The sequence below is a fragment of the Macrotis lagotis genome, chromosome 6, assembly GCF_037893015.1.
Source record: "Macrotis lagotis isolate mMagLag1 chromosome 6, bilby.v1.9.chrom.fasta, whole genome shotgun sequence".
NCBI classification, from domain to species: Eukaryota; Metazoa; Chordata; class Mammalia; order Peramelemorphia; family Peramelidae; genus Macrotis; species Macrotis lagotis.
Window position 1 is genome coordinate 3,883,223 of NC_133663.1, and position 26,966 is coordinate 3,910,188.

At 41.5% G+C, this 26,966-nt stretch overlaps 1 protein-coding gene across 7 annotated transcripts in view; it reads left to right on the plus strand.

Moving 5' to 3' along the window:
- LOC141490570 (putative cation-transporting ATPase 13A4) overlaps window positions 1–26,966 on the plus strand; it is a 195,360-nt gene that overhangs the window by 95,234 nt on the left and 73,160 nt on the right. The window contains exon 1 of one of the 7 annotated variants that reach the window (XM_074190621.1): window positions 14,276–14,548. The exons of the other annotated variants lie outside the window; for them this stretch is intronic. Within the exon in view, the coding sequence (XP_074046722.1) occupies window positions 14,486–14,548 (63 nt within the window). The 5' untranslated portion in view covers window positions 14,276–14,485. Of the gene's footprint in view, window positions 1–14,275; window positions 14,549–26,966 lie in introns of those variants that run through there. 7 annotated transcript variants of the gene reach the window in all.

A 26,966-nucleotide genomic window follows, 5' to 3' on the forward strand; every position in this document is an offset into this window, starting at 1 on the left:
TTTCTTAGGAAGCACATGTGTCTGGCACATTATATTCCTTTCCCTTCCTACTTGTGACTCAGAGTTACTTCTCCTCAGCCATGATGGTCTCTAGGTCTGAAACCCCAAGCAGCTTAGAGCCTAGCTCAATGTATCATCCCTTCCCCAGGATACACAGCCCAAGGGATAGATTTCCAACAGGGGAAACTCAAGGAGAGCTGCCCAAGTGACCAACCTCCCCAAGGCTGCCATGCCAATAGGGTCACCTGACTCTCTTCATCCCCCTTTCATCAACAATTAACTTATTAGTCACCTTGTGGGAGACATTTTAGAGACCATCAGTTCAGAAATGTGAGTGATCTTGACTTATACTCTGTCAATGGCCAACCTGAGAATGGAAGAGGGCCTGGGGCTTTCATTAGGGTTATTGGCAGAAGATGCTGTCACCCTACTGACTGCATTTAAATTAAGTGATAAAATGGTTGATAGTCATCAAGTTAAATTAATCATAGAATTTAAACTAAGTATGAAAAAATCCTTTGATATGTAAAAGGTATTGTGAAGGAACAAGAATTTGTGTTTAATAAGGCTTCACGTTGAATTATCAAGGTGACCTTTCAACACGCTCCTGGACAGGAATGACTGTGGAGGACAGGAAGAAGGGTTTTGACTTGGGCTCTAGCTTTAGACAAGGGTTCTCTGCCCCTGTTTTGACCAAAGAAAGACCTTGTCAGCTTCATACAGTCTGGAGAATGTCAGTCTACTCCATGCTCCTATCTGGGTCACAGAAATAGACCCTTCAGGACATCCTCAGTTCCTATCTACCCATTGCTTTCATAAATAGCATCCTCCTATCATCTGGCCCCCATTACGGCATCCTTGAGACTCATGACTGTAAAGATCTAAAGGGAACTTCTTGTGCACCCCATAAATAAGAGAAGAGAACTTTTGGCAAGTAAAATCTATGTGTCATCCCTTGCCATGTGTATTTTCTAAGTTGGAGCACATCTTTCATTGGACTCTATGTACTTGCAGGTAATTATGTCACAGACTTTTTCTTGGTGAGTATGTCTTAATAGCCTTAAATAAATATCTCTTTCTATTAGCTACTTAAGGCTGGCTGACTAAATGATTCTCAACTCAGAAACATTGTAAGAAGGGAACTGCAGCCTTGGACTTGGGATATAAGACTTACCAGTGAGAGTGGAAGTTGGATAAGGATGATCTGCATTGCCTTGTGCACTAACTTGTCCTGACTATCGTTTTATACATCCATAGAACTATTCTGCTGCTGAGATGGCCTCTGGGGTCCCTTATAACTTTGATAGCTTGTGGCTGTAGTGGAATGATTCTCTGCCTGGTCATTATGCCATCTCCTCCTCTGGGTACTAATGCTAGGATGCTAATGATAACTGTCCTGGGGGTGGTTCTCCATGGTAGAATTTTAGTCTTCAGTCAGTAGAGGAGGGTTAAGTTCGGAGGACCAACAAGATCTTCTCTCAAGCCACTGAAATCAGGGGATGAAGACGGCAGTTTTCATCAAAGTCCAATGTTGTTCCAGGACAGCACAGGGCAAGAGATTGAATGAACTTCTCTGAAACTAGTGACCTCTTTTGATTTTCCTCAAGGTTGAAGACAACAATTACATTTTGTTTGATAGGAAAAGGCCATAAAATGTCAGACAAGGCATGAATTTAATTGGGGTTTTTAGAAACATTGGGTAATAGGATTTTGGAAGACAGTGCCATCTTGTTCCAGAACCCATCCCTTACCAGGAATGCAATAAAAACAGAGACGTCATCTAGGTCAAATTACTATGGTGGACTGGGACACATCCGTGAGTTGGCAAGGCTCAGTTTCCATTGCTCCACCCATACACTATTTGCCTATTTCCCGGTTTCTACTTTGAGCAATGTTAGAAATACTAACATGAGCTGTCTACAGGCATTCTTACTCAAATAGACTAGGATTATAGGATTATATTTTCATGAGGGTTTGACGTTGGCACTCAGGATCTCTTATCATTACTGGATCTAGACTAAATGACTTCCCTATCTCATCTTCCTCCTTCTATCTCTCCAACACACTGCTTTTGAGCACTCTTCTGAATGGTGCTCCCTTGCTCAAACTCCTTCTGTGATGCTTCAGTGTCTATAGGAAAAAAATACAAATGCATTATTCTGGAACTTGAAGTCTTCTAGAACATAGATCCAAGTTCCTTTCGAAGACTAATTTAGAAACAAATTGTTCCATTCAGAAACTTGTGATCAAATTGTAAGAATGAACAAGTGGATAAATACATAGCTTTAAAGAAATGTCTTATGAGTTTACTATGGACCAGTCACTGAGGGGTACAAATATAAAAATGAATACAGTTCCTACCCAAGAGTAGCTAACAGTCTAATAGGGGAAAGAACACATTAAAAAAGAATGGTGGTCAGGGAAAGATGCTTGAAAATGGTGAAGAGAGTCTGAAAGGATGATACTTGGCTTGCCTTCTGGAGAAGGCATGGGAGTTTGATTACTCAGAGCTAGAAGTGGGAGGAGGAGTGGGATGCCTTGGTCAGTGGCATGGCAGGAAGGCAGCCTGAGAGAAGGATGGGTGAGTGACTGGACTGGTGAGCTCTCACAGTCACCTAATAACAGCCTGCCTTATCCTACCTCTTTGAGTTTGCCCATGTCGCTTCCCCTGAGTAGGACAGACGCTTTCCCTCATCCCCAATCCCCAAATGCCATGTCTGCTTGTTGGATTCTTCCTTGTCCTTCAAGCACCAGCTCCTCTGGGAAGCCTTCCATGACAGTTGTCAGCTAGAACTGATTCTGTCTTTGCCAAGCATTTTTGCATCACTGGTTAACTTCTACATAAAGGTACCATTTTGACTTGGATCAGTTATTATCTGGTTCATATGTGCATGTCTTATCCCTTTAGATTGTAAACTATGGGTAGGAACATCATTTGCTCTCTTTGGATCATGAAATGATCATGTGCATCAGTTCCATTCTTGGTCACGTAGATCACAATCTGGATGATATTGATGATGATGTTTTTCCTTCATTCCTTTTTTTAGGTTTTTGCAAGGCAAATGGGGTTAAGTGACTTGCCCAAGGCCACACAGCTAGGTAATTATTAAGTGTCTGAGGCTGGATTTGAACTCAGGTCCTCCTGACTCCAGGGCTGGTGCTCTATCCACTTCACCACCTAGCCACCCCTTTTCCTTCATTCTTGAAGACCATGATATCAGAGAGGCAATGAGATGCAAGTGAATTAGATATGAGTAAAGGGGTGTTGTGTGGAGTCTCCAACCTCACTTTCTCCTCCGGTGTCATCTGGGTCCAGTGGTCAGATAGGAATCAGAACAACTAGAGATAGGCTGGATTCGAGGCAATCAGGTTAAATGACTTTCACAAGGCTATGTAACTCATAAGTGTCAGAACAGATTTGAACTCACATCCTCCTGACTTCAGAGCCACTACTCTATCCACCATGTCATCTAGCTAATAATATTAATCATATGGAGGCAGATGGACAAAAGGTCTAAATTGGAGTCCACTACCTATGCAAATCACAATGCTCCTTGCCTCATCTGTATGATAAGGATAATAATGGTCCATACATCAAAGATTTTCTGGGAATTCCAAATGAGAGAGCACAGGCAAAGAACTTTGGAAACCTTAATATGCTGCCTATGTAATAGCTATTTTTCTTAGCCTTTCTGGGCCTCAGTTTTCTCATCTGTAAAATGAGGATGTTAGAATCAATGGTCCCTGAGATACCTTCCTAGACTAGGCTTGTATCTTTTCACAAAACTGGGCAAGTCAGCTCAGATATTCTCTTGTTAAAAGGGTCATGTAGGCTGTATGATATTGAGGGTCTCTGATCCACACCATCTCTGTGCTTAGGCTATTCCCTTAGCTGCCCATGACTGACTTATGCTCTCATGAAAAATGACAGGGCTGGGTTTACATCCCAGCTGTCCTTGATTATGGGACATTTGGCCTGTCCCTTTCCCTCTCTAGGCTGTGGGTTCTCCTTTCCACATCCAAGATATTCAGCTAATCAGACTAGATGGATCTCCAGGGTCCAATTCCAGACCCTAAATTGCAGGAGTCTTGGCTGAAATGAAGGACTTAAGTGAAAGCAAGGACTAGAGTCTTTGATGGAGAATCAGAAACCCCAAGGTTAGGGAAGGGCTGCTTCTGACAGTGTCAGACTGATGATTAAGAATTTTTTCAATTTGAGGCTTCACCTATCTCACATGGAAAGTGAAGGATTGGAATAGAGGATGATTCAGTTCTAAGTTCCTTGATTATGTGAAATCTCTGTCCCTCGTGGCCTAAATTGAACTCTGATTTTGCTGTCTTGAAATCTTTCCCTCTTACAGATCTTGTAATCAATAGAGCTCTAGAGGTAGGGTCTTACAGTGAGGTCTGAAAGTCAAGGCTAAGTGATCTTCACTTGGTGAATTTCATGTCAGGCACATGGATCCCACCTGGAGACCGTTGACTTGTGGGAGGCAAAGATGATACTTGTTTCCAAGCTCCTATGCTGGGAGGCATTTACCTGTGATTGCTCAAAGATAGACTCTGAGGCATCATCCCAGACATTGGTACTCATTTTTGAAAGATGGTAATTTCTGTGGTAAGCACTGGAATTTTGACCCTAGAATAAGATGGCCCCTTGGATCTCAGTTGTAGTTGTAGAAAGTCAACAATATTTTGGTCTTTGACTCCCAAGTAAAGTAGAAGAAAATTAGAAGTGGGTCTGATTGTCTTAATCCTGGGAATATGCTCCTCGATGATGAGAATGTAAACTCCATGAGGGCAGGGGCCGTTTTATTTTTGCTATATCTCTAGCACCTAAAACATTTCCTGACATATATTAAGTATTCATTGGGTTGGACTGACTTGATCTAAAAGATGCTGAGAAGTTGATTGAGATCTGGGGTCATTTTAGGTGTCTAGGTGGAAATTGATCTCTAGTTTGGCCTGAACACCCCTAGGTTTATTCAGGCAAATCAAATCTGTATGACCTCACTCAAATGGCCTTAGTAAATGAGAGTCCCAGGAGACCCTGGTCTTCTCCAGGCCACAGCAGCTGTCTTGGCATCATTTGATCTAATCAAAGAAGATGAGTGAGAATGGAACTAGTGTCGCCTTTGGTCAGAAGACAAGACCATGTTGGGTCAAAGTCATAACCAAATGACACCAAGGGATATGTGATGGCAGCACGTAGACTTGGAGGTCTCAACAACAGCCACTCACCTGTAGGTAGCACATCCCTTCCATTTACTCTGTAAAAGAGGCAGTTTATGGATTATTGACCTCATTTTATAGATGAAATAACTGAGACTAGATTCTGGGTTTACTTGCTCACTCATATGGCTAGAAAATGACAAGGACAAGTTTCTCTCTGAACACCCAGCATTTCTTCAACCCCTGATACCATCTTAATAAAAAAAAAACCCAAAATTAGATATACCCTGCCCTCACCGGGCTCTAGTTCTTCCTTTCTACTCACCTTTTATGGATCTCTTATCATTACTGGATCTAAACTTAATGGGGTTGCTAAATGGCACCAAGGAATAGTGAGCTGAGTTGGAATCTTGCTTCAGATACTGCTTTAATTATCACCTTCTCTCATCTCTTCTCAGCTGGTGTTTAGGGATAATAGCCACACCTGTCTCCCATAGTCCTTGTGAGGATCAAATGAAATAGTATTTGCATGGGTACTAACTCCAATTATGCAACCTTTTATCCCACATTTTCATACTATGTTTTCATGAGCATGATCTTGTCTATGATATAAAGGACTTTTTTTCCCTCTTTGTCCTCAGTCCACTCTTTAAAGATTCCAGAGACCTAAGCTTCCCTTCCCTAGATTAGATAACCAACTTAGTCCTAGCCCTTGGAATTTTATGATTGGATCTCATTGTCTCTCAGTTGTCATGGAATAGACAATTCAATTAAAAACAATTCATTAAATATTTATTAAGCATCTACCGTGTTCCAGCACTGGCTTTTGATTTAATTTCATTAGAAATTCTGCTAGCTACGATGATCGGCTGTGAATGACTCAGCTCTTTTCAGCAAGACAATGAGCCAAGACAATTATGAAGGATTTAGGATAAAAACTTCCATTCATTTTCAGAAAAAAGAACAGATAGACTCTGAATGCAGATGAAAGCTGACCTTTTTTTCCTTTTTAAAATTTTTTTCTCATTTTGTTTTGATTTGTTTGGTCTATAATTTCATCCACAGCACAAGTAATATGGAAATACTTTGCATGAATGCACAGGTATAACCTTTATTAAATTGCTTGTTAATGCAGGGAGTAGGGAGGAGAGAAAAGGCAAAAGAGAGAATAAAGAGCCCCAATTTTAAAAAGAAACAAATTTCAAGAACTGTTTTTGCATGTAATTGAAAAAATATATTTTTTAAAAAAAGAGAAATTCTGCAAAAAATTTGGGGGTCTCTGCTGCAGATGTCGAAGTTTTCAATTTGGGGTTCCAGAGATCTTGTTAATACCTCTTCCATCTAAAGCTTTCCTTTGCTATAAGAGTAATATAACTAGGAAGACAGATGTCTAAATGATGATCGTTCTGCCCATCAGATCCTATGTTTTAATAATGTAAAGAAAAGCAAAGTTAGGTGGAAAAAAAAATAGATTTTGCTATTGAACAAAGAAAATGACTTTAATGCTTATTTCCTATCAAGTCTCAGTGCTTCCTGGTCCTGACCAAGGCTCCTTCTTGGGTGTAACATGTTTACTGAAGAATGATTAACTCCTAAAATTGAACAGGTTTTTAGAAGACTTCCAGTTCAGCTCCTCACTGGATATGAATCTCTCCACAGATATCCAGTTGGTCACTCAGCATCTCTGAGCTCCAGTCCAACAGTGCCAACTACCTACTGGACAATTTTTTTTTTGTTTTTGGTAAGGCAATGAGGTTAAGTGACTTGCCCAAGGTAATTAATTATTTGGTTGGATTTGAAGTTGGAGTTGAACTCAGGTCCTCCTGGCTCCAGAGTCAGTGCTCTATCCACTGTGCCACCTAGCTGCCCCCCCATTGGACATTTTGAGCTAGATTTCCTAGAAGCATCACAAACTCAGCATGGATACAGGATACACTGCCTTTCCTCAGGTACCATCCTCACTTCCTCCCTCACCCTTACCTAGTCTATCCAGCCCATTGCCAGTTGTTGCCATTGTTTTTTTAGATTTTTCAAGGCAATGGGGTTAAGTGGCTTGCCCAAGGCCACACGGCTAGGTCATTATGAAGTGTCTGAGGTCGGATTTGAACCCAGGTACTCCTGACTCCAAGGCTGGTGCTCTGTCCACTGCACCACCTAGCTGCCCCAGTTGTTGCCATTTCTCTTTGTGGTGTCTCTCATGTTTGTCCTCCTGTCTCCACTCACATAGATGTCATTGTGACCTGTTGATGCCCACTGCCATACTACCTGCTGGATGCCTGCCTGCTGGAGACTGAGGCAAAAGCTAAATGATTTTCATGGCTGTACCAGCAGAGAGGGAGGTCCAGAGGTTGGATTTTAAAGCCAGAAGGCATTGTCCTGGAGGCAGTGCAGTACAGTGGAAAATATTGAGATCAAGTTCAAAGACCTGGGTTCAAATATAGTTTGTCTCCTTGGTTGGACAAAGCAAGATGGAGGAAACTTTCAAACTAAACCTCAACCCTGTACTTTGCTCCAACCCCAGGTGAGAACACCCAGGAACAGAGAGATCAAGCAAAATAGTGGGAGAGACAAGAAAGGTCAAGCAAATGAGTGGGAGAGACAGGTCTTGAACCTGGAGAAGCTGCTTCATGATAATTAAGGCAGATCCCTTCTTTAGACAAGGAACCAGGTGGGGTGATTATGCAAAGGGGACACCCGTCCTTCCAGTGGCTGAGTGATTGGAAGATGAGGCAGCAGAGAGGTCCTTGGTACCATGAAGAGGCTGCCATGTCAGTAGGGAGACTAGTTAGAGGTGTGGCACTCAGCCCCCCTTCCCCTGCTCCATGAGAAGGTCCAGCTCCTTGCCATTGTTGCTAGGCAGCTGGGAGGTTTTAGGCCCTGCTACACATGGATGCTCCTTTTCTTCTTCCGCTCTGCCCATTGAACAGCTTGGAGAAGCATCAACAAATCAACCCGCAGGGTGGCAGGCAGAGCAGAAAGCCCTGATGGCAAAGAATCTGGGCTGAGATCTAGACGCCTTTACTGACTAGTTTTGTGATCTTGGTCAAGTCTCTTCATTTCTAGGACCTCAGTTTCCCCTTCTGCAAAGTGAGGGAAAAACCCAAATGAGAATCAAAGTCTCTTCCAGCCTTAAACTCAGTGATGATCATCCTATGAGTCTGGAGGCTATATAGATGTCCTCCAAAATGAGGAGGGGTTTCTCATTGAATTTCGACTTGTTGGAAATAAATCTATGTTAACTTTCCCAGAGTTTGTCCTAATCAGGAACAACTGTTCCCAGAGGTCTTAGGCTTATGAAAGAATAGAACAGAATTAGGCTAATAAGCACATTTATTGAAATTTCTCCAAGTCTCAGATTATGCAGGGTTATGTGTGGGGGTGTCTCACCAGAGGGCCAGACTCCCCAAGATGGAGGCTTACTGTTGGTTTAGTGAACATCAGAAAGCATGATCTGAAATGTTATCTTAGGTTTGTCCGGTCAAAGAAGAATATGACCTCCCGCCCAAGCTGGGATGGGGTGGCGGGCAAGGGAGGAAGTGGGATGGGGGGGTACTCAGGAAGGGGCAGAAAACTGACATCAAACATTCTAGTAAAAGGAGTGCCTTACCCTATTCTAAGTACCAGAGATAGCCAGGTGGCTCTTGATGGGATGAAGAATCCAAATCTTTATGCTGTCTACAATTAAGGGAGTTTTCTCTAAGCATACTCTTCAATGGCTAAATTACAGGTGACTTCACCTAATTCTGTTTTAAAGAGCCAGAAAAATAATTTGAGCTAGATGTCTAAACTTCACGGTTCACAAGGCTGAGGAGTGAGAGCCATGTTGCCATCTCTGCTGGGGGCTGAGATCCAGGAATGAGACAAACTCTTTATGGGTGCAGCTGATGTCCCTTGGATCCAGGTGTCAAACCCAGCCCTTCAGGGCCATATTCTGCCTCTGAAACATTTCCACCTGCCACCTCACCAGATGACATTGTAATTGGGAATAGTGAACAAAATAAAAATACAAGAAAACAGATAATATTATATTTCAAACTTAGTCACCTCTGCAAACATCCTTATGTTTTCATTCGTAGGGACCCACCCATTTCTGAGTTTAGCCTTAGAATCTCAAGTGAGACATAGTCACCCTCCTTTATTCCTTCTTGGCCCACTTTCTGATGGCCTTCAGATCATCAGATCATCATGGGAAGGGTTCAGGATGCACTAAGTGAGCTCCTAGCCCAATTCCCTTCTGCCACAGTCTTGACAGGGGGTAGAGGGATTAAGACCTTTGAACATCCCAGAACCCAGAGAGGAGGATCATGGGACCAGGGGTAGGAGAGATCTTGAAAGTGAACACATTCAGTTCTGCCATTTTACAAATGGAAGACACTGAGGCCCCAAGATGTTCAATGACTTCCTTAGGGTCTCAGAGGTAAATAGAAATCTGATACCCCATCCATCATGCTACTCCTCATTTCAAAAAAAGGAAACAGAGACCTGGGGAAATTAAGTCCTTTGTCAAGAGTCACAGAAGTATCAAGGAGTCAATTCAGATCTTGAACCCAGATCTGGCCTTTTGACTCCATGTTTCCCTGCAGTTGTCCTGCTTCTCTCTAATGGTTCTGTAGAGCCTTAGAGGCTCCTGTGCTGAAGGGCCCACAGTCCCCTCCACAAAGGTCTTCTTTTCCCTCCCTCTCCCTTGGGTTTTCTTTCTTCTCTCCTTCCTCTTTCACAGTGTGATAGCTCTCTTGGAGCACCCCACCTGAAGATGGCCTTCTCCAAGCTTCCAGGCTTCCTGTCTTCAAGGTCTGCCTGGGGCTGGGTGCTGAATGACAGATCTCAAGGAAACCTTGGGCCAGCTCTCTCTGGGACCTCTAGGTTCTCAAGCCTGGTTCCCAAATACATCCTGGGCCTCACACCTGAGTGAGAGCTTTTTTCTCATCCCTTATTTCATCCTGGGAATGACTCAGAACAATCAATAGCAAGTCACTTTCAACAGAGGAAAAGAGCAGGTAGGGCCACTTTTCAAATATGAAACCCCATGCTGGGGCCCTGAGAATGGGCATAATCCTCTTAGGTGCTTCTGGCTCTTGTCTTGGTCAACAAACATATGAAACCAGACTCCAGCTAGCTTAATCCTCAGGCCCCAACATTCCAGAGGCCACAGCTCTTAAAGAGGAAGCAGCAATAGATTGGCTAAGGGCCTTGTGCAAGGCTGGTTACTGGAGGACTCGGCTTCTGTGCCCAGAGTAAAGATGAACAAGGAGCAGGACTCTGCTCTCGAAGACTCAGTTGGTCGATGAACACCTATTATTTGCTGGGGCCTCAAGTGGCTCACATCAAATTATTGTGAGATCCAGGGGGCCTGTGTGGAGACCAGTGTTTCATCTCCTTTTCAAAGGACTGGAATGTCCCTGCCCTGGCAGGTTGGCTAGCTTGACCTCTAAAGGTGTCTCTGCAGACTATTTACATACCTTCCACAAGAGAAGAGAACTTTCCTCGCCATGTTCAAAGGTGTGGATGAAACCTCGTCTTCATCTCACACCTTGATCCGTGCTAAAAACTTCAAATAAAATGACAAATCTACCTCAACAAGTCTTCATTGTCACAGGTCGGATGATGGGCCCAGAGGCAGTGTTTGCCACTGGATGCTTGGTTCAAGGTGGCTACCCTATTCATTCCTTTTTGGCCCACTTTCTGATGGCCTTTAGATCATCAAACTTCCAGCTTTTGGGGCATTCTATCCCGTCAGAAAGCTCCCTCTTCTTCCTCCTTGGGTCTACCCGTTGTGGCAAAGCCCTGGAAAAGGTTGCCCCCCCCCCACCAGCCAGAGCTAGAAGGCACACAACTCCTTCTCGGGAACAAGTGAGAGAGGAGTGATGCATGGAAAGGTTTATTGGGGTGTTTGCTAGAAAGAGTCAGCTGAGTCAACACTAAATGGAATTTGTCAGGCCAGAGTAATAGAACCATAGACTGGAGTGGGCTTGTTGCTGTGGATGAATCCAGGGTTCCAGCTTCCTTCACCTACAAATTAGCCTGCAAAAAACCTCTGGGAAAAAGTCTATCCAAGAGAAAGAGAGACAGAGTCAAGGATACTACAAAATGGGCTGCCTGCCCAGGTCTCTGGGTTCCTCAAGGTCCTGTGGTTTGGTTGGCCTGGTTTTCCTGGGAAAAGTTAGTTCTAATCCCATATATAAATTTATACACATACACATATATTTGTGTATATATATATATATATATATGCATATATATATATATATATTAAATTAAATCATTTCAAGTTTCCAAAAATGATCCTTTTCGTTTTGATCACATTTCTTTCTAAATCTATTCCTTGCCCCCTCCTTCAGCCAGAAAGCTGTTCCATGAAACAAAGATTTAAAAGGAAAAAGAAAAAGTTGAGAATCAATACAACTCTTATATCTATGAAAATAGACAATTTTTCCCAGCCTTGTGTGAAAGGGAAGGAGATGAGTTTCCTAACTCTCCCCTGAGTCAGCTCAGACATCATAATTGAGCATGGGGCAGTTTAAGTGTGTTTTTTGTTATTGTGCGTATACCTAGAAATACATATTTTTACACACACACACATATATATATATATGTATACACACACACACACACACACACACACACACATATATATATATATAGATAGATAGATATAGATAGATATAGATATACATAGATATATGGTGCTGCATTAATATTCTGTTCTATTCTTGCCCCACTAATTTTCTGGAACCTTCCCAAATGGATGGGTCACTTCTTTGCTATTAATTCTACTTCCAGAACTGCTTTCAAAGCAATTCACAAAATGTTCTGCTCTGAACTGGAGTATATGTTGTAGCGCAGCAAACAGTATGAATATTTTAGAATTTTTTTTCTTAGCATAAGTCAAAATGGCATCCCCAAATGGTTGAACCAATCTGCAATTCCAACCACAATGAATTCCTATGTCTGTTTTCCCATGGCCCCTCCAACAGGGACCCTTTGCACCTTTGGTCTTCTCTGTTAATTTGCTGGCATGAGGTGAAACTCCATAGTTGGATTGGTTTTATTTCTCAAGACTAGTGATTTAGAAAAGTCTCTCATATGTTTATTAATAGTTTTTTTTTAATTCTTCTGAGAACTGTTTATTCCTCTCCTTTGACTTCTTCCCAGCAAGGAAATGGCTTTTGAGAGTAATGAGACACTGGCTTCATCCTCCAGTGCCTTAGTCTGAAGTAGAGGTGACAACAGCATCTCAAAGTGAATCTTCTCTAAGAGCCACATACCATGTTGGAGAGCCCTGGACCAAGTCATTTCAATTTGAAGAGGCTTATCACAACAAGGTAGGCTGCAGACCAAAAGACAGACAGACAGACAGACAGACAGACAGACAGACAGTCACACACACACACACACACACACACACACACACACACACAAACATGCTCTAGGTACATTAGCTTCTCTCTAAATCCACTTCTTTTTAAATGGATGATTAGTTGGGACTCAGACCTGGACCTATCAGGTCTCTCCCTTTGCCAAAACTCTTTCCCCAAGGCTTCCCACATGCTGGTCAGGCCTCATTGGAAGGTACCAAAGCCAAAGTTGTGTACAGCCTCTTTCCTGAAGTTTTGATCTAGTCTGTGTGGTAGATTCCACTCACTCCAGATACCACAAATTCAGGAATAAGCCTTCGTAGACTCATCAAATCAGAGATATGGAGCTGGAAGAGACCTTAGGGTGTGTCCCATCCTAAACTCTTCCTTTTACAGAAGAGGAAACTGAGGCTCTGGGAGAGGAAGAGACACAGTCACATGGGTAAGTAATGAAACTGCTAAGACCAAGCCTGGATCTCCAGATCCAGACCTCTTTCCATCATATAGTTCTCTTCCAAGGGCAGGAGGCCCCCCCCCGCTTCCCTCTCATTGACATTTACCACAAATCTCCATTTCTGGACAGTGTGGTTGGATAGTCACACAACTCCACTGTGCTCCTGTCCATGCAGGCAGTCTATGACTACACAGCCAGCATGGAACATGTCAGCATCATTGGGGAGTGCATCTAAACCAATCAAGACTTGAACCCTTCAACTCATGAAATAACCATTGCAGGAGCTACATGGAGGAAAAACTATGGACTTCTTCAACTCTCTGACTTGTCTCTTTGACAGTCTTTTTTTCTGGAAAAGAGAACCGTAATTTTCAAGACCTATTACAAAGGCATAAAATTCAATCCCTCCTTCCCTTCTTTCCTTCCCTTCCTCCCTCCCACCTTCAATTCCTTCCTCTCTCCCTCCCTCCCTCCTTCCCTTCCTTCCTTCCTTCCTTCCTTCCTTCCTTCCTTCCTTCCTTCCTTCCTTCCTTCCTCCCTCCCTCCCTTCCTTCCTTCCTTCCTTTCTTCCTCCCTTCCTCTTTTCCTTCCCTCCTTCCTTCCCCCAGAATAGCAATGCCACAGAAACCTCTTAGATTCTCTAGAGTAAACAATGGACTTGGGGTTACACTTTGCTCTTTTGGATGGCCCAATTGTCCTTCAGCTTGCCACCATAGGGAGAGTTCATCTGGTTCAACTGCCTCATGTGACAAATGAGGTAATGGAGCACCAGAGAATTAGGGGAGAGTAGGGCTGTCCTTTCCTGGAGGGCTTGGAGTCCAGGTTGGAGGCTAATTTGTTGGTTGAGTGACCCAGGGGGTTCTCCAGCCTTTTCAAAATGTGAATGCATTTTCTGGAGAGAACAAAGTTGGGGTGGGGAGGGCTTTGCTGCTCTCCCATCCGCCTTGACTCTTGCTCCTGTTTGATCCCCACTTTTCCCCCCAGCCTCTTCTTCCTTCCAGCCTCCAAGCCCATTTTCCAGTCAGTGCCAGGAGCACTTCTCTGGTTTTCTGCCTCCCGGGGCTCCCAGCCTGGGCATTTTGCTTGCCCCTTTCCCCCAAGTCAAGTCTCTGAACCTTCCTAGTTTGCCAATCTCTCTGGCTCAGGAGGGATCTCCTCCATTCTGGGTGTGCTTGGCTCAGCTTCAACACTTGGAGGTGGGAAATTAAGTGATTATACTTTCCTGTCCAACCACTGTTCATATGGTTTCTGCCTCCCTAAGTTGACTCAGCAGCCAAAACCAGAGGAGAGAAATTAAGGCAGGCTGGTAGCATGGGAACCCCCTTGGCCTCCCCGGCTCACCTCTGTTAGTCCAATAAGGAAGAGGTGTGGTAGGAGATTTAAACACCATTGCCCAGCGGGGATGAAAGGTATTTGGTGCTCAGCCTTCCACTTGGCCTTGGCGAGGTGCTCCCTGAAGGATTAGTTGTGGGCAGACCTTGGCAGGGGGCAGGAGGGCATTCACATGGAGGAGAACCACAAGAGAGGTCACTGGGCCTTGCTTAATCCGGGAGAGGACAATGAACTGGTAGGTGGCCCTTGACCCAGCAGAGTCATCTTGTGCTTGGTCTCTGGAGGGAGCTGAAGCTTCCCGGGGTCTGCAGGTCTGTGGGAAACCAGCTTTGAGGCAGGTCATTCATTATTGGGGGCAGCACAGCACGGTGCATGATGGGCTGTGATCCCTGGACAGAACCCTGCTTCCAGAGTTGGATGACCTGAGCTCTTATCCACCCTGAGGGATAGTGTGTGTTCTCAAGAGGTGACCTTGGTGAGTCCTCTGCAAAATGAGTGTGGGAGGGGTGGACATTCACAATCCTGTGGTCAGCCTGCAAGATAAGGGGGAAAGTATCTTTCAGAGGTATTGGAGTCATCTCTACCTCTTCTCTTTTTTACTAGACTGTAAGTGGATGACTTTGGCAAAGGGCAATAATGCTTGTCCATGACTGTTGTTTTCTTTTGAGTTGGGTTCCCTCTAAACCAGACAGTGTTTGGGGTTGTGGGGAGCCAGGGGAGAATGGAGACGGTTTGGTCCTTAGATCATGGGGGGCAGCCTGTGCCCCACATGGGGAGCCAGGGGTCTGAGCTAGCTGTGGCATCTAGATGACCTTCCCTCATTCTGGGCCTCAGTTTCTTCCCACATGAAACTAGTTAATCCCTTCTCCTTACTCCCCCAACTCTCTTACTTGCTTCTCTTTATCAGGATAATGTTAGTTCACAATTACCAGGCTTGCAGCCAAGGGAGAGCAGGAGGTTTGTAAGAACTGAGTGTCTTTTTAAAAACCAAGCCAAATCGCTCTATGTGGGCTTGCCAGTAGACTTGTTTTTTTAAAGAATTAAAAAGAGTTTATTAAATACATCAGGAGAGATCCATATTGCCAGGCTGGTCACCAGAGATCAGCCCCATAAGCGTTTTTAATGTGAATGAGAGTAATTATCTTCCAAGGTCCCCCTTCCCAACTCTTCTATGTGTTCCTAATCCCCCCAACAAATTTGATATAACACAGTCCCAGGAAAAAAATCAGGTGGGGAGAGGGGTTTTAAAGAGGGAGTCTTGGGGAGTGAAAAGACTGTTTATGCAGGAACCTAGAGTCATTTCCCTGTCTATAAGGAAAACCTTCTTGAATCCTGTGAGTTAAAGCTGGAAGGAATCTTGGGGACCCTTGAGTCAAATCTTCTCATTTTATAGAAAAGGAAACAGAGGCATAGAGAGATGAAGTGACTTGCCTAGGAAGCCTACACAATGGTAGAGGAAAGATTTGAACCCAGATCCTGGATTTTCTCCACCATGGAGCTGCCCTCTGCCTTTCAGAAGTAGTTGTCAGAATTCATTAGATCCTTTCTTCACTTGTCAGAATTCATTAGATCCTTTCTTCACTCTGTAGGTGGAGGCCTTTTCTGGTTTGTTTTGAGTACAATTGTGGGGCCAATTGGGCACGGACTCTACATACTGTATGGATAAGCAACACAGTTTTTGACGTATCGTAGTTGCCTATTATTTGTTGTTGCTGAATCATTTTCTGTTGTGTCTGACTCTCCGTGATCTCATTTAAAGTTTTCTTGGCAAAAATACTGGAAAGGTTTGCCATTTTCTTCTCCAATAGATTAAGGCAAACAGAGATTAAGTGACTTGCCCAGGGTCACACAGCTGGAAAGTATCTGAAGTCTGATCATTCTTCCTGACTTCAAGTCTATCACTCTATCCACTGTGTCACCTTGCTGACATAGGTGTCAAAGAAGTGTTGTTTCTTTTTTCATCTCTCTTTAGTTCTGAAGTCTCTGCTTAATAGGTGGGGGTCTTCTCATTTGGTCCTCAGGAGAGCTCTTTGTGGGCCACGACTTAGTGGCCCCATAGTCAGAGAGAGAAAACTGAGGCAGCAGAGTTATATGAGGCTTAAGATCCAGTGTTGGTGTCTGGAATAATTAAGAAGAAACAAGGCCCTCTCTGAAGTACACATTGGCTGTTGGCCCTGGGTATACTCTTGTCACCTCCACCTAGACCACAAGGGAGGGAAAACTTTCCTCCTTCCAGGCTTTTCTCCCATTTTTCTCTTCTAAGGTTCTTTATTCCATGACCTTCCCTACAGAGTTCAGGATACACACACACACACAGACACACACACAGACACACACACACACACACACAGACACACAGACACACATGCAGACACACACACACAGACACACACACACAGACACACACACACACACACACACACACACACACATGCATGCATTCACTCACTCACACAAAGACAGAGTTCATGTAAGCTAATGTTCTTTCCTTTGATCCCAGTGAGCTTGGAAGGCTTACCTGGGCACTGATGAGAAGAACCACAAATCTGGGGTCATCTTTCAGGGATCCTGAATGGTGCCCCCATGGGCTCCTTATTTCCATTCAATTCAGACAAACACCTTGTGGTGGGTTTATTAGCCTAAACCTAAGTGGGCAAAGATCCAACTATCCAGGAAGCACAACAGGACTACCAATAATCTAGAGGCAGAGGAGGGGGCTCAGGGAAAAGTCACCATGCAGAGTTTGGCCTAACTGGGGACAAATATTACCAGAGATTTTAGCCTTAAGAAAGAGCCAAACAGAATTAGCACATTTATTGATACTTTTCTAAATTGTAGACTTCACCAGTGTGTGTGTGTGTGTGTGTGTGTGTGTGTGTGTGTGTGTGTGTGTGTGTGTGTGTGTGTGTGTGTGTGTGTGTGTGTGTGTGTGTTGGGGAAGTGTCTAGTAAAGAGCCACTTCCCCCCAAATGAAGACCTCCTTTCATTCTTAAATAGCCTTGGCCATCAGAAGGTATGTTCTAAAACCTCACCTCAAGCTTGTCCAATGAAAGACCCCTCAAACTAGAATGGGGCAAGAAAAGGCAGGAAGAGGCAGAGGGAACCGGGGGGGGGGGGGGACTCAAAGATCAAGGTCCAATTTGATATTCAATATTCCAGCAAAAGGGCTACCTCATCCTAAAAAACTGCCAAGCAGTGGAGCTAGCTGGAGGGGCTCTTGATGGGATGAAGAAGGTAACCCTGGGCCTGTTTACAATTGAGCCAGCTCTCTCTAAGCACTGTTTAATGACTAAATTGACTTGATTAAAGGGAACCTCACCCAAACTCTGCTCACCCAACTCTATTTTAAAAGACTCAAGGAAATAATTTTTAAAAATCATCTTCTGTTTACAGAAGTGAGGCAGAGCTGTTTTCTTGTGGCTTGTCTGTCTGGACTGAAATGTGTGGGACATCAAGTTTAAGGAATAATAATCACATTCCCCAAGGGCAGGATCGGTATGAGTCCTGACTTTTCCACAGTGTTCTGAAAACACTCTCCGGGTTTTAGGTGCCCCCAAGCTTAGCCTGAGTGTGAGTCTGGGTTTGCCTTCACTGAAAGGTTGGGTGCAGATTTGGGAGCCAATTGTACTCTCCTAAAGACTGAAAGAGAAGTTGAGAAACTAGAAGATGTCCGGATGAGGCTGCCAGAACAAAGTTCTCCTTGCATCAGGAAGGGAGAATGGTGATGGAGGCACTTGGCAAGATGAAGGAGTGGGGCTGTTTGGAGCAAAAATAGTGTTAGAGGCTAGAAGGTTGGGCCTCCTCTGCTTGTTCCACTTCAGTGAAGTCCCTTGGAACTGGAGGATCTGGCGGGTGAGATCTCTCCTAATGAAGGCTAAACCGGCAACAGGCCTATGGCAGACTGGGTCTTTCTTCTCTTCCACCAGCCCTAGTTTTACATAATGGCAATTCACCGCGGGCCTGGGATTTGACCAATGTGGACAATTCTCATCTGAGACTTAATCTCTAAGTTCTGGGGAGATGCCTGAGATACAGAGGGGTTATCTAGGGAGTGTCAGAGGCAAACCTGGTGGAAAGCAGACAGGATCTGGGCTCAGAGGACTGAGGTTCACATTGTGGCTCCACTTAGACCTCAGGTCCCTGACTGAGTGGATTGTCCCTCTGGAACTCATCTGGAAACTGAGTCTCCCTTTTTGGAGCTTTAAAAGGGCTTCAGATCCCACATTTCATTTTCACCTCACAAAACCTGAGGAAGTGAGAGCTAGCGTTGTCCTCATGTCCTTGTGAGGACACATGTGGCCAGGTTTATATGTTGTAGGACAACCATGGGACACAAACATAAATGTATGCATATGTGTTTGTATGTGTATTTGTGTGTGATAGACATGTAGACAGGCAGACAGGCAGACAAATAGACTGACAGACAGACACAGACAGAAAAGCAGTCAAAGTCTGAAAGGCTTTGGAGTTGACTCTTCCATTTGCTTCCTTCCAGACTCAGTTATCTTACCCATCCTCAAGGAAAGGTACAAGGTCAGGGTTATAGCCCCATCAATGACCATCCTTTTCCTTGACCAACATCTCTGAAATCCAGCGGAAAGAAGATGAAAAGAATCGTCCACAAACCACACTTTACCCTGATTGAAGCTTTGCCCCTCTCTCCCCCCAGACCCTGGGCAATTGCCTCTTGTGAAGCAAGTGGTCCATGAGGATGAAGACTCAGGACACTTGAGTTCATGTCCTACTGTTGACTTGATGGGAAAGCTTCTCTATAGCCCTTTCCCTCTCTGGACCTCAATTTGTCACCTCTACAAAATGAGGTATCAGCTAGATATTTCAAAGTTTGAAGACTCTTTATATTTCCATCTACCTTTTCATATTGAAAATGATGCTATAATTACCTGCCTCTCTCCACACACACACACACACACACACACACACACACCCTTTCCTCTTCTACTCCAGTGCCTTCCACCAGGAAGTGAAAAACATCAGCATCAAGTTGGGGCAGACTTCATGCAGTCTGGAGAAAAGTTAGACTATTTGGGAAAATGCAAAGGGTTTTGGAGGTAATTGATCCAAAGGGAAATTGAGATCATCATCAAATAAATCAAGTCCTGTAACCAATGAAGGATCATTAAAGTATTGAGCATCTGGGGTGGCTAGGTGGCCCAGTGGATAGGGGCAGCTAGGTGGAGCAATGGATAGAGCACCGGCCCTGGAGTCAGGAGTACCTGGGTTCAAATCCAGTCTCAGACACTTGATAATTACCTAGCTGTGTGGCCTTGGGCAAGCCACTTAACCTCATTGCCTTGGAAAAAAACCCCCAAAAAGTACTGAGCACCTGTACTGAAAGGGTGCAAGGTATTTGAGTCTTTTTTCCAACCAAATGCTCAAAGTCTTCTCCCAGGCATGTGTCTCTGGGCAAGCTAATAAATGACCTAGAAGGGAATGTTGCTGAGAATGAAGAGGGCCATTTATCAAGGATGCACAAGTCATCCTCACCAGTCACCTTCTCTCATCAGGCAATGAATCTCAGAAAGTTGCTTTGGCATTGACAAGTCCACATTCTTTTCCAACAGATGGCAGGAAAATCTGCCACCACTTTGGTAATAATGTGTCCCCGGCTAATACCTTCTCTCTCAATTACCACTCAGATCTTCTCATTACCTGGGCAAAACTTCACTCTGACCATGTCTTAGGCTTTCAAGGACCCTAATATTGGTATACCAGGGACATTGTTAATGTGGAGGGCTTCAACTCCAGTCACTGATGGTATCCTCAAAGGTGGTATCCACTGGTGGCAAACTGCATATAAGCCCTGGCCACATGTTTCCTCAGCTGTTCTAGCTACAGTCACTGGTAGCATCCAACAATAGCAGCTGGTGCCTAGGTCTTGGCACATTATCACCGTAAACAAGGATGGATAAAGGAGTTACCTTCTTTGAGCCTCTTTTCCTTCTGCACTGGTCTGCCATTCACTCCACTTAGTGAGAGCTCATCAAGATAAAGAATCACAGAATTTATGTCTGTCTGCTATAGATGACCTTGGAAAAAACCTCACTGTCCTTCCAGTCCAACTTACACCTGAACAATAATCCTCTCTGCAGCATTCCTGGCAGGTGATCATTTAATCTTTTGCTGGAGATAGTCACTGAAGGGGAACCCATTATATTTAGAAACAACCCATTTCACCTCATTATCTCTCTGATCATTAAAAGATTGCTCCTTACTGTCTCATATTCCTATATTCCAATCAACATGGGCATTTTTTCCCAATGACACAGATCATCAGCCATCCCAAACCATGAGCATGTGTTGTACCTGGTGGTACCACAGTGTACAGGTGCTAGACTTGGACTTGGGAAGACCTGAGTTAAAAATCCAACCTTAGATTTCCCTTTTTGCTTCACTTTTTCATTTCCTCAAATATAAAATAGGGATAATAAGTGGACCTACCTTCCAATATATTATTGCAAAGATTAAATGAATAATATTTATTTAAAAACATGCAAATTCTGAGCATCCCATTTCCTCTCCTTTATTCATATCTTCCCAAAAGATTGTCACAAGGGTCTACCCCGTAGTCTGGGCATTCTTCTCACTTTTTTTCTGACAATATGTCAATGAAAATAAGCCTGTGAGCTATCCATTAGCTATCTTTCCCTTTTCCCATGAAATCAGTCCAATATCAATAGCGTATTTGTTTGCTGTAAAGATTTTCCCTTCTAAACTACAACTTCCCCTTCATACTTCAGATGTATTGATTATATCTATGGAAAAGTTTTCAGTTTCATGTAATAAAAATTTTCTATTTTATCTTTGGAGTTCTCCCCTTCCCCTAGTTTTGCGGAGTGGTCTCCCTGAACCATAGTTGATCTCATCCTCTAAGTTTTATAAATATTCAAATTGCATAAATATCTTGAGCTGATGTAAAACTAATTCCAACTGAATCACTTTTCAGTTTTCCCAGTTCTTTCATGACAAGTTAGACATTCTCCTTCAAGGAGTTTATATTTTTGAATATGTTATCCATGGTGTTGTTGGGTTTGGTTGTTTCTGATTTTTTACCTTACCTTTTCCAGTGATTTGTTTTTCTATATTTAAAGCCAGTACCAAAGAATTTTGATAATTATTTGTCTCTAAATAAAATTTGAGATCTCATTTCATTTTGATTCTAAAAAATTTTCCCGTGAGCTCCTAGAACGTTTGTTCCTTCATATCCACAGACCTAATAGTTCTATAAGCTTCCTTGAAACTTTGATTTGTATAAGATTACATTTAGATATTCATGATACAATGCTTATCAGATTAGTCAAAACTTTTTCCGGATTAATTGATATCCTTCCATTTGCTTTCATTTTTTACTTTTGTAAATTGTATTTAATTTATTTTTACAAATCCAGAGTTTATCTTGGTAATTTCACCCTAAGATATTTTTAGAAATTGGTGATTATTTTGAATGAGATTTTCTTTTCTATCTTGCTTCTGGATTTGGTTATTGCTAAGAATGAATGAGGGGATATTTTTTTATACTGCTATTTTGCTGATTTTATTAATTGTTTCAATTAGTTTCATGGCAAATTCTCAGGAACTTTCTAAATAAACCCTAATGACTGCAAATAATGCTAATTCTTTTGCCTCTTTGACAATGTTTATGCTTTTAATTTCCCCCTCTTCTTTTTCCTCTGGCCAGGATTTCTTACGACTATATAAATGATAATGGAGAACTGTGACATCTTTACTCCTTTGCTTATTGGTAAAATTTTAAATGTTTTCCCATTGGATTTCATAGGAGTTTGGAGATTTATATAAGCTTTTTATTACATTAAAATGGTCCTTCTGGGGCGGCTAGGTGGCGCAGTGGATAGAGCACCAGCCCTGGAGTCAGGAGGAACTGAGTTCAAATTCGACCTCAGACATTTCAGAATGAGCTGTGTGGCCTTGGGCAAGCCACTTAACCCCACTGCCTTGCAAAAACCTAAAAAGAAAATGGAGCTTCTATGCTTTCTGGAATTTTGAAATCACTTTGCTACAAAGGCTTTTTTTCCTGGTATTAATGACAATAGCCTTGCCATTTGAGGAGGGGTATCTTCCTTGTCATATGCTGTTTCATGACATGCTTTATACCAATTGTCCTTCATAAATCCTGTTTTCTAATTGCAATCCATTCACACCCTTCATGCATCTTTTTCTTACCCTGGGGATGAGCTTCATCTCCAATTCTTTTATCCAATTTTATTTTTTCCCCAATTACATGTGAATACAATTTATAATGTTCATTTAAAAAATCCAAATTGCCTCCCTGCCTCTCCTTCCCTTGAGATGGCAAGCAATTTGATAGAGATTATACATATGCAGAAATGAAAAACACATTTCCATATTAAATAAGTTGTGGAAAGATTCCCCCTTCCCCCCAAAAAAATAACAACCCAAGAAAAATGAAGCTAAAAAACAATCTACATTGTTGAATTCAAACTTCATCTTTCTCTAAAGATGGATAACATTAAAAAAATTATCAGAAATCTTTCAGAATTGTCTTGGATCATTGTTGTTCTGAGAATAGCTAAGTCATTGTCATCAACATTACAATATTTCTGTTTCTGTGTACAATATTCTCCTGGTTCTGCTCACTTCATGGAAGTCTTTTGAGGTTTTTCTAAAACCACCCTGCTCATCATTTCTTATAGCCCAAGTATTTCACCACAATCATAAACCACAGTCATTCTCTAAAGGATGGGTATTCCCTCAGTTTCTAATTCTTTGCCACTACAAGCTTACTATAAAGATTTTTGTTCATCTGGGTCCTTTTCCTTTTTTAAAAAATCTCTTTGAAATACAGGTGTAATAGTAATATTGCTGGATCAAAGGGTAGGCACAGTTTTATAGTCCTTTGGATATAATTCCAAATTGTTCTCCAGAATTATTGGATTAATTCACAACTCCACTAACAGTGCATCAATGTCACATTTTTTCTACATTAACTACAACATATATCATTTTCCTTTTCATATTATCTACTCTGATAGGTATATAGTGATATTTTAGAGTTGTATTAATTTGCATTTCTCTAATCAATAGTGCTTCAGAGCATTTTTATATATGATTAGAGAAAGTTCTGAATTTCTTGTCTGAAAACTATCTGTTCATGTCCTTTGGCCATTTATCATTTGAGGAGTGTGACTCATATTCTGATAAAACTGACTCTAATTCTCTATATTTGACAAATGAGGTTTTTATTAGAGAAATCCTCCCCACCTTAGTTTTCTGCTTTCCTTCTTATTTTTGCTGCATTGGTTTTGTTTGCTTAAAATCTTTTCATTTAATTTAATAAAAATGATCCATTTTACATTTCATAATGTTCTCTTTCTCTTTTTTGGTCTTCAATTCTTCCCTTATCCATAGATATGACAGGTAGATTATTCCACAATCCCCACATTTGTTTCTAGAATCACCCTTTATGTATAAATCACGCACTAATTTTGACTTTATCTGGGTACATTGTGTAGTGTGCTTCTCTATACCTAGATTCTGCACAACTGCTTTCCAGTTTTCCAAGAAGTTCCAAAAGCGTGGATCTTTGGGTTTAACACTTGGCTACTATGATCTTTTACTAGTGTGTATTGTGTATTGTGTATCTAATCTAGTCTTTGGATCCACCACTTCATTTCTTATTCAGTACCAGATCATTTTGATGATTACCACTTTGTAATACAGTTTGGAATCTGGCTATCTTCCCTCCCTCGCTACATTTTTTAAAGCATCTGTTCCCTTGATAGACTTGACCATTTTTTCTTCTGGATTAATTTTGTTTTTATTTTTTCTAACTCTAAAATACATTTTAATATAGTTTGATTGGTATGGCACTGAACATATAAATTAGTTTTCATTATTTTTATATTGGCTTAGCCTAACCATGAAAAATTAATATTTTTTTCCAGTTGTTTCAGGGGGAGCTAGGTGTAGCAGTGCATAAAGTCCTGGGGCCTGGAGTCAGGACTATTCAACTTCATAAGCTCAAATCTGGTTTCAGATTTTTCTTTTTCCCTGCTTGCCTCAGTTTTTCCATCTGTAAAATGAGCTGGAGAAGGAAATGACAAAGCACTCCATAACTCTGTCAAGAAAACTCCTCCTCACCACTTCAGACTTTCATCCTTCCTTCCTCTCTGCTTCCCTTCCCTTCCTTCCCCTTTCCTCCTCCTTCCCAAGTCTAGATAATGCAGTGGTGGACACAACCAAGAGGGCCACAGAATCTGCTGAGGAATCTGGGGCTTTGCTAGAATGTGTGAACTGACAGTCACTGGTGAAAAGCATAAACTTCTGGGAAATATGAATAAAATGATTCTAAAGAAAACTATAGCAGTAAACATGAGTAGAAACCCAAAGGATCTAAGCCAGAACTATGTATTCACTTCATTTGGATCAGATCCCTTAAGGATCAAGTAATAGAGCTTGGGCAAGCAGCCCACAAAAGGGAGGTGGTATTCAAAGAAACTGGAAGCAAAGGCTAAGAAGTTGAGAGCCCATGGAAGAATTCCTTAGCACAAAGACTTCCACCACATGAATGCTTCATAAGAATTGAGATGAATGGGATAGAACTTGTCCAATTTTCATGCTTCAGTTCCATAAAACAAAGTGGCGCCCCTGATCCAAGGAGAACCTCAGTCCCCACCTTTGGCTGCATGTGTCACTTGGGTCATACAACAATGTTTCCTGAAACTTCAACTTGTCATGGACTCCACTGTATGCCCTGGACCAAGGCTCACAAATCAGGGTCAACCTCCCTAGAGCAGACACAGATGAGAGGCTCTCCCCATCTGTTCCATCTTCTCCCTCCCTGGGATGCCATCTTTGACTCTTTCTTCTCAATGTGCTCCACACTCATGACATGACCTGTTCTTAAACTTAAATAATAAATGCTAAATCAATAAATAAAAAGAAAAAAGCCAACCCCAAATGAGGTCATGAAGAATCAGACATGACTGAAGTGACTGAACAACATTTTATGTTGTTGATTCTCTAGGACTCTGAGTAAAACATCATATCATTACAAAGGAAGATCATTATTCTTCCTCATTGCCTACTCTAATGCCTTCCGTTTCTTCTTTTCTTATTGCTATAGTTAGCATTTCTAGAACAATATTGAATAATAGTGGTGATAATGTGCATCCTTTACTTCACCCATGATCTTACTGGAAAAGTTTCTAGCTCATCTTTTTTATAGATAATGTATGTTGATGGTTTTATATATTTGTGTATAAAAATATATATGTATATAAATATATATTCATACATACTGTTGTATTATTTAAGAAAGCTTCTTTGTTACTATACTTTTTCTGGTTTAGGTATCAGCATCATATTTGTGTTGTAAAAGAAATGTGTTGACTCCTTTTCCTATTTTCCCAAATAGATTATATAGAATTAAAATACACACATATATGTATATATAATAATTTTATAACATTATTCTTTAATTGCTTAGCAGGATTCACTTACAAATTCATCTGTTTCTGATTATTTTCCTTAAGGAGTTCATTGACAGCTTGTTCAATTTCTTTTTCAAAGATAGGGTTATTTAAGTATTCAATTTCCTCTTCAGTTAGTTAAAAAAATTTATATTTTTGTATATATCCATCCATTTTACTTAGATTGCTAGATTTACTGGCATGGTCAGGCAAAATAATTACTAGTAATTACTTTCATTATATTTAATTAATTTAATTAATAATGATTTCTTTAACTTCTTCACTGGAGATGAATTCATCTTTTTATTTTTGATGTTGGTAATTTGATTTTCTTCTTTTAAAAATAAAACTAACCAATGGTTTATCTATTTTTTAAAAATTATACAAGTTTTGGGGTGGCGGGGTGGCGCGGTGGATAGAGCGCCGGCTCAGAAGTCAGGAGGACCCGAGTTCAGATCCGACCTCACACACTTAATAATGATCTAGCTGTGTGGCCTTGGGCAAGCCACTTAACCCCATTTACCTTGCAAAAACCTTTTAAAAAATTATACCAGTCCCTAGTTTTGTTCATTAGTTCAATGATTTTCTTTCAATTTCATTAATCTTGTTTTTGATTTTAATAATTATTTGCAATAGATTTGCAATTTATTCTTTGTCTAATATTTTTAGTTGTATGTCCAATTCATTGATCTTTTGCCCTCACTCTATTTTCTTGATATAATCGATACATTTTCCTCTATATGCTCCTTTGGTTGTATACAATAAATTTTGGCATGTTGTCTTATTGCTGTAATTTTCTTTGAAGAAATTATTTATTGTTTCCTTGATTTACTCTTTGACTCATTCATTTTTTAGGATTAGATTCATTAGTTATTAATATTTGATCTATGTGTCCACAGCCTTTATTGAATGTAATTTTTATTGCATTATTATCTGAAAAGGATGAATTTAATATTGCTTCTCTTCTGCCTTTGGTTGTAAGTTTTTTATGACCCAAGACATGATTGATTTTTATATAGGTACCATGTGCCATAGAGAAAAAGATATATTTCTTTTTATTACCATTCACTTTTCTCCAGAAGTCTATCACATCTAACTTTTCTAAAATTCTAGTCATCTCTTTAACTTTTTTCTTGTTTACTTTTTTGTAAGAGTTATCAGTTCTAAAAATAAAATAAAATAAAA